The 15,002-nt window shown below is 38.5% G+C and overlaps 1 protein-coding gene across 2 annotated transcripts in view; it reads right to left on the bottom strand.

The window, feature by feature from the left end:
* KLF7 (KLF transcription factor 7) overlaps nucleotides 1-15,002 on the bottom strand; it is an 84,785-nt gene that overhangs the window by 19,340 nt on the left and 50,443 nt on the right. The window contains exon 2 of one of the 2 annotated variants that reach the window (XM_072121052.1): nucleotides 3,328-3,756. In XM_072121052.1, coding sequence (XP_071977153.1) covers nucleotides 3,328-3,756 — 429 coding nt within the window. Of the gene's footprint in view, nucleotides 1-3,149; nucleotides 3,757-15,002 lie in introns of both variants that reach the window. The other variant, XM_072121051.1, reaches the window with a different exon arrangement.

Below are 15,002 nucleotides of genomic sequence, written 5' to 3'. Positions count from 1 at the left end.
GCACACAGACACTGATGTAACAAGGTGACATAATTTTATGGACAGAGAATAGTTAGCCAATAGAACTTCTGAATAGGAGCATTAGGTGATATTAACTTGTGCCAGAACTGCCAGTGGAAAAAATGTCAAATCTCATTTATATCTGCAAACATTTTAAATGGAGAACTAAAACTGTGATTTGGATTTTTACATCTGCAAGTGTCAATTTATGTTGCAGAATGACTACAGATACCTTGCGTAAGTCAAGATCCCTGAGAAAATCCCATTAGTGGATTTTGCTGCCACTTATTCAAGAATCAGTAAAAAAAAATGTGAAGTACAGTCAAAGGTTATAATGGTCACATGTCTTAGCATATAATTGGGCATGTAAAATCCAGCAGCAGAGACCAGGCTACATAGGGGTTGAGTATAGTAGGTCTTTATTTTAGGTAAAGGCAGTAGCAAATATTCAACTTTGATTTCTGCACCAAAATCTGCAGAATTTAATGTGTACATGCAGTTGCAGATGTTCCTGTGGCTTTCTCTTGGTTTTGCCTTTGTAAACCTATCCTAAATTATGTTTTATGCAACAAACGTATAACAAATGAAAATCAAAACAAAGGGATATAAATAGTCATGTCTCTGATTGTATTTCTTTACAGTATTTAACCTATTCTTTGCTGTAGAATTTGGACTAAAGATAAAACTTCATTTATATGCGTTTCCAGTAAGAGAGAAAAACAAATAAAAACAACATCCATCCTTTAACAAAGTCACAAAGCTAATCCGGGAAGGACAGGCTTGTGATGTGCTCAGGGCAAGAAAGGATTTGTTTTTTTTTAGGCTGATTCAGGGGGCCGCAGGTGGCAGACATTGTGTAGAATTTACACTTGTGCTCCATTAATTGCTGACATATCCTTCTCACTCGCTCGCTCTCCCTCCCCCTCCTGCCTCCAGGGATAACAGCCGAGATGCAGGCTCAGACTGGTACCCGGCAGAAACACCACGCAGCCAGCCAGCCAATTAGCTGTCAGGATGTAGAGCGAGCAAAAGAAGAGATGCAGTAGTCTAGCAACAGAACAAACAGCTGAGTAGCAAGCCAGGGCCGGCACCCAGGATCTAACAGGCCGGCAAATTATCCGGCTGCATCTACCGCTGAAGGGGTTACTAAGCAACAGTCATCATGGCGCTCTCCCACCCCCATTCATTTTTACTCAGCCCCATCTCTTTCTGTAACACCTTTCTCTGGCTCTCTGTATAGCCCTAATTATAGATTATTCACCTCCTCTAGTTATTAATTGAGACTCTGGAGGGTAAAGGGAAAACCAAATGTAACATTTAACCCCATCTCTGTCATCTTACGGAAAATGTTCATGGAAAATAATGCACACAAATCAATTACATCCGGAGTGTGAGAAAACAGAACATGTGCAGATTCACATTCACATGCTAGCAGATGTCTGCACACAGATGTAGCAGGGCTGACTTTGTCATTTGTTGGAGCTGAATGTGCAGTCTGTGATTTTCTATAGTGTCTAAAGCTACATGTTTTACAGTGTGTATTTGCATAGTAACTATAGAATACATCACCAAATGTTTGAGTTCTGGAAGACTTGATATATGAATAAGATACTTGTCAGACAGCTAACTTCCCTATATACATGCACCACATACCTATATATTAATAGGAAAGCGGGAGAAAGCAACTGCCAGGACCTTATGATCCTGAAAACAAAAGGACTGGGCATTCAACAAGCCTGACACTTCTCTCCCCTACCTCTGCCGTCAAGGGGTAGTCGGGAGTCCTCCATGTCCCTCAGGTGGAGAACTAGTTTTACTAAAATTGAGCAAATCTATTCTATTTGTTGCTTCCTAGATCCTGGCACTGAATTGAATCCAAATCTTTTCAGAAGCTCAGGATGAATCTTTCAAAATGGAGGTTAGCTAATACTGTCATTCATCCCTGAACCTAGGAAGGAGCGATAATCGATGCAAAATGAAAACATCTGTAAAACAAAATTAACAAAAGGAGATAGAAGCTTTTTATGAAAAATCTGTGATTTAGAGGTCTTGAGGGGGTTATATACCCATTTCCAGGATAATATGAGCAAAATTGGTTTGGATAAATTCAATGCAGACCTGAGCCAAATCCTGGATAAAAATGGAGGTTCAACTTATTGAATCCTGGATGCTTTGCTCACCTCTATACATTTTTATAATTACCATTGCTCACATTGTCAGTGGTAGGGCCAACCATAAAAGACTAGAGTGACTACTGCATTTGCTGTAAACGCAGACCTTCATCTGTGGAGACCCCTTCCATACTGAAGCATTAAAGCAGATTTTATGTACTGTTAAATATATCTCTGGATATTATGAAGATTTTATGATTTTCAGAAGATAATCCTTACTAATTGGCTTAAACTGTCTGCTGAAAAAGCTACAGGAGAAGAGGAGAGAATCAATTCCTGGCTCATGTTCAATTTTCTAATGTATCTGCCGTCTAATCTTTCCATTTCTGTATTTTGTCAATGCCCTTCTGTGATCTGACCACTGTGTTGCTTGTTTGCCACTTTTTGTTCTGGTAATATGGATATGGCAAAATACCAATGATACGCAGGCATATTTCTACTGATCAACCAAAAAGAGAGACACCATTTACAATATTTTAGTAAAATATCTCTTATTGGAAGATGGCCTTGCCTTGAGTATGCAGTATGTACAGCTCCTTATATATCCTCTGCACACATACTTCTAGGATCGGAGCAAAATATATCAATCTTATTAAACCACGGTATGAAATTAGAAGTGTATAGAGTCTACAGATAGGAATGAATGTGAACTGATCAATTCACAATGCTGACTGGACTGGACTCCAGTCTTGCTGACTGATTGACAGCCGTACGTGTTAGTGACGGCTAATAATGCAAGATTTACTTTCTGGATTCTGTGGCAAAAGGTGCAGGTTAAAGATTATGTGAAGGAAAACTTTGTCTCCAAAATGTGCAGGCCTCAGTGTCTTTTTGCATTGCAAAAGGTGAAATCTGCCACAATGAGCATCCAGCTGATGATAAAATCTGTACATGAATACTAAGAGAAGAGAGCTGTGCTGCCCTGCTGTAGACAGGCATTGTTCAGTATACAGTACAGTATAAGATGAGGTCACCCACCTGTATGTGTTCTCTGGTGGGCCTTCAGATGTGAGCTCTTTGTGTAGACTTTTCTACAACCATTAAACTGGCACCTGTGAACCCTTTTCTTATTTTCAGGTGATGCGTCTCCTGCGTTCCCAGCCTGCTCACTGTCACTAAGGCCACATTTAGATGATATGGCAGAGGATTCTGCGGCCTTTCCAGAACTAACAGAAGCTTTTTTTGCTACCAGTTTTAATGTTACCGTTCCATCCAAAGCAGACAAAGACTGTGGCGTTTTTACCAGATGCCGGCTGAGTTCCGGAGAAGATGGCGGCGTTAGTGACGTCACTGCGTTAAGCTGTGCCTGATTTACAGATGTATAGCATTCTGTAGAGGAACTGGCAGGCTGTAGGCTGACACATGTTTCTGACAGCAGTTTGTCTTGTGAAAGTAACAGGTCCATACTGGGACGCTTCTCATACGCACTGATGTCCAATGGAATTACAATGGGATCCAGCTTACGGCCACATCCATCTGTACCTTGAGAAATGGAGCTGTTCAAGAAAGTGTCGAAATCTTCCCCAAATGTCTCTGACATCTTCTTTGGTTCGGTCTGCAAGTACCGTTCCAACTCCAGACAAGTCTATGAAGTGACAGAAGAATGAAATTAGCAATAGTATATTTGATAAAACATGTTACCAAACATTAAAACAATTGAGTTATATTGATAAGATTTGGAGGTGATCCTAGTGTGATCCTAATGTTGTCAGTACAGTCATGTATAAAACCAATACACATATAATATGACACTGAGTTTCTAATACCGTGCAGTACAGAGAGTGTCATCATTCAGCAATCCCTGATCATAGATATACAATAGGGGCTGATTTAATGGAAACCAGTTATTCTATCAGTATGTATTTGACTATGGGAAATAAAACTATTCAGTGCAGGGAGAACACCCAAACTCAAAGTTAATGTAGTCCTTAGTCAGATTTAAACCCAGAGCCCCAGTACTGTAAGGCACCAGACTGTCTATTGACCTTGTATAATCATAGGCAGCTTTCTGCGGCACTCCATTACGTGTCTCTGCTCCATGCTCAAGCTTTAGTGCCATGTTGTTGTACTCAGACCATCTGGCATTATTATGTTTCAAAAATATCATATATAACTACAGCGTTCTATATTTATTTCATATTGTCAAATTTATTCGGAAAGAGAGAGTGGCAGCTAAATAAAGCTGGAACATGGCATTTCTCTCCTTCCTTTCATTCCTTTATATTAACTATTGACATGTTAACTAAATAGTTCTTGAGAAAGTTCACTTGAATTACAACAATGTCTTTAAGGGTAGAATGTATCAAGAGTTCGGTAGAAGTAATCCATAAACTGTGACTAATTTTTCTTACTCAGAAGGGTTGTCGCAGAATCAAAAATGACTCTACCAACAGGATAGGTTTACAAGTCTACAGGTTATGGGTCTGATGGCCGGGATACCCAATGGTGGTGAATGGAGCACGCATGCGCAGTGCTGTTATAAATAAAGACAGTCCAGGACAGCACTTGGTTATCTATAACAATCACTCGAGTCATAGGAAGCATATAACCAGTAGAGGCACCAGCAGTAGTACCCTACATGTTAAGGCATCTACCTATGATATACTGTATATAACTGATTCTCAAACAAACCCTTTGTATGGATTCTCAAAAAAACCCTTTAAAGAGGACCTTTCCCCACTTCTCACATGTGGAGATGAACATACCATAATATAAGGACTGTATCACAGTTTTAGTGGAACATATCATCTTCTGCATCTCATCCATTGTAATCCTCTCCACTGTCAGAGAGGAGGTGCTTGAGTAGAGGAGGGGATGTGTCTAATGATACTGTAAGAGAAGATTATCATACGCATCATCCTCTGTTCCAGCACTTCCTCTCTGACAGTTGAGAGGATTATAATAGTCAGATACTGGAACTGATATCTAAGTAACTGTGGGAGCTAAAAAGAAAATGCTAAGTACCCTGTACCTCTAAGTACAAGTACCTCTGTAGCAGCCCCTATATTATGGTATGTTCATTGCCACTTCTGAGAAAAGTCTTATTTTAATGGAAACCACAAGGGATATCAACATCCTGCAGTCCAAAAAAGACTTGAAAAAATTATCCTTTTATGAGCCTGCCTTGGAAAATGTAATATTGCAGATCTGATAACAGCACCTAACAATTCATGTTATAATACCAAGTATTGACACAGATCCAGCTTGCCAGTGTTAGCAGTCTTCTGAATAGTAGAATACCCAACAAAACAGATCAATGTTGCATCACAAGGACCTACATGAAGTGGAATCCTCTGATCATAGCTGTTTTTTAAATAAAAATTTAAGCAGCATTTTTATATATAAAGCTAGTGATGTGTGAAATGTGTTCTAGGTTTGTAAGAACTTGTACAGTCTATGAGAAAAAAAGTAGTTTTGTCCTGGGTAACATTGCAAGTCCACTGGTAAATAAGTTTCTGAAGGTTTAGGATTCTGCTGTCATTCTCTCTTTAGCAGCGAGATGTAAAGGGCTTACAGCATCTGTTTGCTAGTGCACAATAAATGATAAAAAAAAATCACTGCCAAGCATTCCAGGAATATCTGAAAGGCTGCGATAACATTCATTCTGCTCCCATTTCTTTTTACTAGCCTGTAACAACTTCTCAGTGGAATTCAGGAAACAGCACCATGAATACCAATTTATCTAAAACACTTTCTAAATACGCAGCATAAAAAAACTACTTTACGCTACTTTCATTGACAAATGGAGCTGGATTAGGGGTTTGCATGAAGTTATACTGTGAGAAATTAACATGTTATTAACTTTGGGTAATGGTTAGCAGACTGACAATAACAGCTTTTATAAAACATAATGGATGCCTAGAGACAATGGGAAACATAGATATATTTCCTCTGAGTTTAAACGCTTTGGAAAATAAGCTATTTTGTGGTTATTAAAATGGTTGCCCAGGGCCAGTCTAATATGATGGAGATTTAGAGGCTGACATAGTGAGAGAGTTGAAATTTTAATGAATTGCTATGAGAAACCTATTCCATAATATTTCATGTAACTGAAATTCAGGCTGAAAAAAAGGTGTCAGGATAGATTATTCTGACACACATACCATTATGAAAGCACAACAAGAAGAAAAAAGCCTTTTTACAATAGCAAATCCAAGCATAAAGCACAGTCTGCCATTAACATTCTTCCTCGCTATTTTATTGATGTCTGAACCCTCTATTATTATGAATTGAACTTATTTTAGGAATAGGTTCAGCTACACAAATGGATTTTCTACAGCTATTGTAGTAAAGATAGTGGAACGCAAATATTGCACATTATCTTTTAGAGATGGGGATGACAAGGGGTGGGGTTTACACTGAGAAAATATATCCCAACATACGTTGTAAGGTTTTATATTAATTAGAATAAAAGGCATAATTCTATTTAATGGTTATGTGTACCTTGTCTTATGATTTCTTGTGGCCTTATGTGAGCAGAATATGACAGAAGGAGAGGAGATGATAAGTCTTAGGCTGCATTCACACTGCCGTATGGGGGATGTTTATACGGCCGACGTATATATGGCCTGTATACGTCTCCCATAGACGGCAATGGGCGCATGGCCATACCGATCCGTACCCCATGAAAAGATAAGACATGTCCTATCTTTTCTCTGCTTACGGCGGCATGTGCCATATTCCTCTATGGAGAAGGGTGGGGGTGCTCATCCCCTCCTCTTCTTCTCAGCGCAGCCATGTGCCCGTTGTACTACATATATTCAGCTGGGCGGGCATACTGCTGTGAGCTGGAGAGGAGGAGGTGACCGCACACACTCTATCTTTACCCTGTGTACGCCGCATATACATCCCCCTAGACAGCCGTGTGAATATACCCTTATATATAGTGAAAAAGAATAGAAAATCCAGGACAGGATTCCTAGGCAAGACATTAAAGGTCCTGCTTAATCCAAAATCCAGTGATTGACAGCATTCAGTGTACCCAGTCTGATAAAAAAAAATCTGTAAATCATCCGGAGTTGGCAGGTCAATGGACTTCCACTGTCTGTCTTAGGAGTACAGCCAGTATCACCTTCTATATTTTCACATACGTCTATCTGATCCAAATCGTATATACATATGCTCAGCTTCTGTTCCTTTTCTCAGATTTTTCCACCTGACGGATCTTATTTAAATGTTTTCAGCTATTTTCATGAATGACATTGAGGATTATTTGATGAATACTAAAATAATATCCTAAATAGCGTCAGAAGATGATTATAAATGTACAGGCATATGAAAGCAAATATAGAAATAGTGCAGACAGTTTGACCATGTGTCACGGGCACTAACAGTTTGTTGAAAAAGTACATGGATCTGGTTTAAAAATTCATTTTAGAAACACATCTACACATAAGCTCAATCCACATTGTTCCCCTGTAGGAGAATATGAAAAAGGAAAAAAATATATTATATTATTTTAATTTTTCACCTAACACAATTGGACCATACAAGTGTAGATAATAAATCCATTTTCCTTTTTATGGTCCATAATGGGATAACTTTCACTCTATGTTAAATAACATTGGCGATGAACAGTACATCACAAAATATTGTTCTTATCTGAAATGCCCCCTAAGTATGACACACAAGCTGAAAATTCATGTAAACCTCAAACAGCATATGTCATGTTCTAAAATATCTAACATTACAAAACGGCTCAACTGCAGCTGAGAAAAGACTCACAAATCCATATGTGAAACCTTTTAAGCAATAATTACTTGAGAGAGAACTTTACAACCTTGCAGAGTACTGAGCTGTCCAAGGTAGGAAAACCTAGCCTACAGCCAAGTCCTATGAGCGTGTAGACACCATGTAGGGTATGGTGAGACATCATACATTATCCAGCGTCTACAGCACATGTGCCCAGTAGCCGTCTATGTGGACAGCTTATGTGTAGAGAGAATATAATCATTGGAAAGCAGATCTACCTTTTTTCATTTTGCCTCTTTTGGCATGAATTGGGTGATATTCTTGGTTTTGCTGTGTAATGTGCAAGACGACAAGTTAAAGCTGAAAGTCAATGACATATTTTATATGCTTAGCATCAATGCTGGCTCTGTTGCGGGTATGTTGTCCCTTTAATGAATTTTTAGACTTATTGGTGCAAAGTAAAGCAAAGAAAATAATCCTAAAGCTGCAGATCACACAAGTGTCCTGTTGCACTGTATATAAATATGGCATGCTGACTTCGGTAATTTCTCTTTTTTCTTCTAATCCATTATGAATGGCTACTATTATGTTCATGGTGAACGTTTGCAGCAGATCAACAGTAACCTAAGTGCAATTAGAATGTGAATTGATGCTACTTGAGGATAACAGCAGGCTGTTAAGCTCCTGTGTTTAATGGTGTTTCCTGTAAGTGCTATTCATGTGATGATGCCTATTGCGTAGGAATATCAGCAACAATTATAAAATAACACTGGCTCGGATCTGGGATCCTGTCAATTAGGTCAGTGTTGACACTTGGAGCAAATACACACTGTTAATTATGACCATTGCACAAGAGCATTGAAAAGCCCCACAATCTGCAGATGCACAGGATTCACAAGACAGCGCATTGTTCTGGAGACAGGGCCAAATACTGAGCACAGCCACTCTGCATGAGAAATCAAGCTGCAGATTACTGGAAGAAGCACTCAGGAGACATCACCATCTAAAGTGCTTGTAATATAAAGCTATAAAATGCAGGTAGTGGTCAAGCTCTGTAAATCGCCTAGGAAATGAGACATCAACACAGACCTATATTTACAGCTATGTGCACTGTAAGTGACTATACTATCAATTAGTAACTGAGCACTATACTCACTCCTGCCCTTTATGCCTCATCCCCTACCCCATTAATTTTACTACAGAACAAGAGGTTATTCCTGAAGATGAAGAAACAAACACAAAGAAAGCTCTTTAGATTCTGGGATTTGATACACTGTATTCTTATAAAGGGATTTTCTGCATCCATGGACTGGATTTGTTTTTCAGGAGCATCTCAGAATTGATTGACATATGGGGAATTTGTCGACATGGTCCTACATACTACAGACCTACCATTATAGAGACTATTAAAAAATAGTAGTAATAAAAAAGAGTAATATCAATGATGATAAAACGTACAAAGTTTATTAGATACACTAAAAAATAGATCATTAAACAGACATGGGTGATTTCATAGCAAAAACATATACTGTAGGTGTCGGGCAGTGTTGCACATCGAAAGGCGTATAATGCATAGTTTAACAAGGTGCATAGTGCAGAGCCTAAAGTGCAAAAAATCACAATACATCATAAACAATAATACTGTGCACATACAATGATAGATAGTAGAGTATACCTGAAGTCAGATAGTAGTCAGCGCATTGGACGGACCGCGGCCCAGCATCTCCCCTTTGAGTCTCGTTTTTGAGCAATCTGGCTTTATGTTTTTAGGTGCCCTATTTTATTGTGGCATTTGCCCTTATATCTTTCCTTCATTATTGTTCCATTTTTCTAAATAGGATTTACTACCATTATAGAAATTAGAGTCATGTAGCATTTTTAACACATTGTAACACAATTTTACTCTTAAAGTCTAACATAATATAAACTGACTGTTCTCCAGCTGCCTAATATATCCGACAGCATAATTTATACAATTCATAATGAAATAATTTTCCTATGAACAACGTCACATCTACTTTTGATCATACTATACCAAAGATATACATCCAATCCACCCCAGGCACCAGCAATACCGTTTGCAATAGTAGTATGGATACCCACAAATATTATTTTATCATCTATAATTGTGTGATATAAAAATGATTGAGATGATAATCAATTCTACATATGGCATGCAGTCTGTCATACAGGGAAAAATGTATAACACAGATGGCTGAATCATGATATGCAAATGTCATTCTGTACATATACAGTATCCTCTATAAGGGTAAGAGAGGTCATAAAGGGCCAGATGTCTCCTTGACTCCATTGATCAATGAGACATCTGTTGGTCCTCAGTCCTTTCTCCTCTGTAAGAAAAGTGAACGATTGGTCATCTTCCATTGTCAGAAAATCTCTGCTTATTCAGATTACTGGAAGAACACAATATGTCGCGTGACTGTCTCCCATAAGACCATAAATGCAACAATTGAGGAGAACGCACTTAGAAATAGAAACAACCACAATAATCAGACCTATGCTACAGAATAAGAGATTTTGTGTGTCCTGACACAGGTTTCTTTTAAGAAGTCCGTCTCCCCAAGTCCCTTCCAGACTGGTCTGGTGCTCCAGCAACCTGTAATTATCCTCGGCTTCCCTAGACTCTTCCCACTGTCTTTGCACCTGTGCCAGTTCAAGGAGGCAGCTGGTAAAGCGTCCTGCAGTACTGCTGTCTGTACAGTGTCTGCTATAATACCCTTTGGTGGCAGCAGGGTGCACCTATTAGACAGTATAAATACTTAACAATATGTCCCAGATATTAGACCAACTGCAGAGTACAAGTAATGTTACAAAGAAGTGTATAAAATACACATAAACAACGTGGATAAAAAAGTATATATTTTACACATTAGTGAGAAAAATCAGATTTCATGAATTTTTAGATAATAATGAGGTATTAGGTATTAAAATATAAATTGTTCAATTATATATTGTGGCAGGGTAGCTGGTTGGATGTGGAAAAGCTGGGTATTTTGGCACTAATGAGGAGTAATTTGCATCCAGCTGGCAGGCCATGGCAAAGGCCTTTGGAGCTGTGGTGTTACCATGAGTTTTTGGGGTACCTGGCAGTAGGCCTGCACCAGGTGGCGTAGGGAACTTCAATGTATAGTTAGTGCCAGAGAGGTATATGCTTTATTATTGCTGTTTTGTTTATTTTCTATTACTGACGAATGAACCTGGCTGTGGTCAGTTGTACCCAAATCGCACAGTGTGGACAGTTAATTTACTGTTGTGTTGGGGAATTGTGCCCATCTACCCCCGGGAGACGACGATCCCTAGCCTAATCCCTTACAATACAATATATGTATAATCTTGCAATCTGGGGAATCCGTCGCTAAGCGTAGTGACTTGGCGCTCAGAGGCGGATATATTTGCTGCGGTGCTGATGCCGACTCAGCTCTGCATCAGAGCCGAACCAGCAGGACCCCAGAGCTGCCTGCCGGCAGTGCCTGAAAGATGGCGTCTCTGACGTCATCTTAAAGGCACAGTGTCAGTCTATGCATGTGCATAGGTTGACACTGCTAATACCCAGCAATACATCAGTATTGCAGAGTATTATCATTAACAAGCAAACAGATGATTGCTTCTTCATGTCCCATGCTGGAAATAGTAAAAAAGTTAAAAACAAATGTTTTTCAATAAAAAATAAAGCAATAAATCAATAAAAAATGCCCATAATCTCCATAACATATAAAGAGACATATAATGCAAAAAAACAGGCTAAATCATAGTATCACCGCGTCCATAACAATCTGTAGAATAAAATTAAATAATTATTGAACCTGGACGATGAACACAGCTAAAAAAACTTTTAAAAACTCGCCCAAAATTATGATTTTTACCTTTTGAATCCCACAAAAAAACATATGTACTGCAGAATAATACTGTTACAAAAAAAAAAATCAAGCCATTAACCAGCTCCATAGCCAAAAAAGTAAAAATGTTATGCTGCTTGGAAGGCGGAGATGCACAAATGATAGTTTTTACCCCACATAAGTGTTTTATTTGGCAAATTTAGTAAAATGTACGAAAAAATATTCAAGTCTGGTATCCCCATAATCGTATCGACCCATAGAATAAAGATAACATGATTATTAGGCTATACGGGGAACACCAAAAACAAAAAGTAAAAAATCCAATCCAGAATTGATGCTTTTCTACTCCTGCCCTCAAAAAGCTCCAAAATTTTCAACAATAGGGGATACCAACCACAAAATGGTAACACTGGAAGAATCATCTCATCCTGCAAAAAAATGCCATCACATAGCCCCAATAACGAAAAAGCGAAAATTTTATGGCCTATAAAATGGGACAACGAGAAAACTAAAATCCTGAGAGCTGCAGGGTGCTCCTTCCCTTCTGCTCATAGCTGTGCGCCCATATTACATGTGGGGTATAATGAAAGCCATGATAGTGTTTTATAGTAATGAGAAGACTTGTAACACACATGTCAGTCTATGCCAGCTAGACTGGCCAGGGCATGAGAGGACATAAAAGAGACATGTATGAAAAAAGCTTATTACAAGCTGATTGTAACACGAGTGCAATTCATTTCCAGATAAAAATTGGCACATAGATCTATGGCTCATGGTAGATGTCAGCAATAGTAACTTTGAAAGCATACATCAACAGACTATGATTCTTGGAGACTGTTCAAGGTTGTCGTATCTGTGGCATGACTACGGAGAAAGGTTTAACGTCCCTGTAGGATTTTCTTTCAATCATTACAAGTCATTTTAGCCTTGCTTTAAAAACAGGTTGTTTGGTCCTTAGGGCATTTCCATAAAATAATCTTTCCAAGGAAACAGTAACATTTCATACCTGCTATAAGAAAAGATTACCTGCTATAAGAAAAGATTAGGCACAGTGTGGAAAAAGGAAATTGGGTATTATAGAATTATAGAAATTTGGCAAAAGAGGCTTAGTTGAGGCCACTTTCAAGCTCAATATATTAAATGTTCTTAACCTTTTTGCCATCAAAATATTGTAAACATAAACCTATATAAACATGAATATATTAAACCAGAGAAAATAGGTCAGCTATTGCACAGAGATATTTGGAGGGGTTCAGCCGTAGCTAGTCTGCTTGCAGGGACACGGTCAGCTTGTATCACACAGAGAAAGGTTCTCCAGGGATGCTCTTCTCTCATTAATTATAATCAGCTAACCCTGCCTACTTCTCGGAAATGCACTGCCAAGGTAACACGTCTAACACATCAAGCTGCAGCCAGTCTACGGAGACTTCTTTCTAAGCCTTCTGTACCACTTCTGTTTATTTGTTCACTACTGATAGAACTGGAATCCCATGAAAATTGTAAAGATGTTTAATTCTTCCTGTAAAAAAGAGAAAGCAATCTTCTCAAATGTTCCACTATGGTTTTGGGACACCAGAGCACAGTGATGCTAATTTATGTAAAACAGCGGTTCTTCCTTTATGTGACTATGACACACTTGAGCTCCATACAACAAAAATGAGTGTTATAATAGAAGCTTTATTGACTGATCGATATCTTACAAAACTTGTCATCATGCTCAAAACTATCCCAAAGCATAATTCCCTCATGACAAATTGAATGCTTTATGACCTCTCGTGAAGTTTGGAACTTTCTTCTAAATTGTGTGTTATTAAACAACTTTTTTTATTCTTTTAATAGAATATGCTCTTTTGAAGGTACCAATGCTCTCTGAGCTTCAGGCAACAAAGGTTCCCATACATCATCAATACCCTGTCGGCATACACTACTATTGGTAGCTTATCTCCCATGAGAAGAGGGTATAGCATAATGAAATTGATTTGTTTAGGGGAAGATGTCATACCCTTATCCACATAGTGGATAGTTGTGGAGTCCAATGCAAATTCTCATGTTGTTCTTATTTGTGTAGTAGTAATAAATATGGAAGGCACACTGACTTGTGTAGTAGCCTTACATAGGAGGATATGTACAGCACTCAATTCTTCATGCTTTAATTGGTTATTTCACAACATTACTAGATATTATTTACTGCTTTGGTAATAAATATAAAGTATATCCATTCAGATTTCCAATCATCAGACTTTTACGGCCTTTACTAATTATAGTTTATTGAGTCCTTAGTTTGTGGAATACAATGACACCCTGGTATAGACCTGTCACCCGTTAACAATCAGGCTGATCATGTCGTGTTTTTTTTACTTTTTCATTGTAAGATTTAAGAGGTTTTACTTTTCAATCAATGCAGCTGAATAACAGCATCTTTTTTGCAACATGGGTTGTATTTTTATTGAAATGGTTTTAACGTACATATAATCCATTAAGAAGCTTTGATTGTATGGGTCGGAATAAATGTGGTGTTATCAACACTGTTAATTTCCGTTTTGCAGTGTAGTACTTATGTTCAGTAAAACATATTTGATGGAAAAAAAATGTTTGTGTCAATACATTCCAAGAGTCATAGCTTTTTTATTTTTCCTGTGTCAAAGCTGTTGATGGGCTTATTTTTTATTTAAGCCTGCATTTCATATTGGCAGCCTTTTGGCAAATACCTTAGTTACTGTTGTTACTGTTAAAAGAGTAAAACTGTCAGCAATAAAGGTGGATCTGACCCCACTGGTTGCAGGGGGGCCCAGCTGTCTATAACAGTTTACCACTGCCCTGTATTGGGGCAACATTAAGTAATACCCATGAGATCATCGCAACAAATGTAGCGGTCACTAGCTGTCTCACTTATAATGGATATATTATCTATTATTGGTTGTTAAGAGTTTGTGCATGTAAAGAAAAAAATGTCTGTGCCACCTCACTCACTGGAGAAACATGTAATCTCTCACCCCTCCTTCATGCACACTCCTGCATTACAGCACGCCCTTGCAGCTCTGCTGATGGCGATGCGCACAGGGTGCATACCCATGCACAAAGAAAATGGTGCTTGCTAAAATTGGGATCAACAGAAGAGGACAGGTAATTATATTTCATCACACAAAACTGTGACAGGGCATTTAGAAACACGTTTAGTAACAATGGGAACATAGGAGGACACTTTTACTGTAAAGGTGGCCAAGCCTTTTAAGGTTTCCTCCACAATAGCAACGCTGGTGGCCGAAACTATTCTTCAGAGCAC

This window comes from Engystomops pustulosus, chromosome 8 (genome assembly GCF_040894005.1).
Source record: "Engystomops pustulosus chromosome 8, aEngPut4.maternal, whole genome shotgun sequence".
NCBI lineage: Eukaryota > Metazoa > Chordata > Amphibia > Anura > Leptodactylidae > Engystomops > Engystomops pustulosus.
The sequence above is the reverse complement of the archived record's forward strand: the minus strand, read 5'-3'. Positions and strand labels throughout refer to the sequence as shown.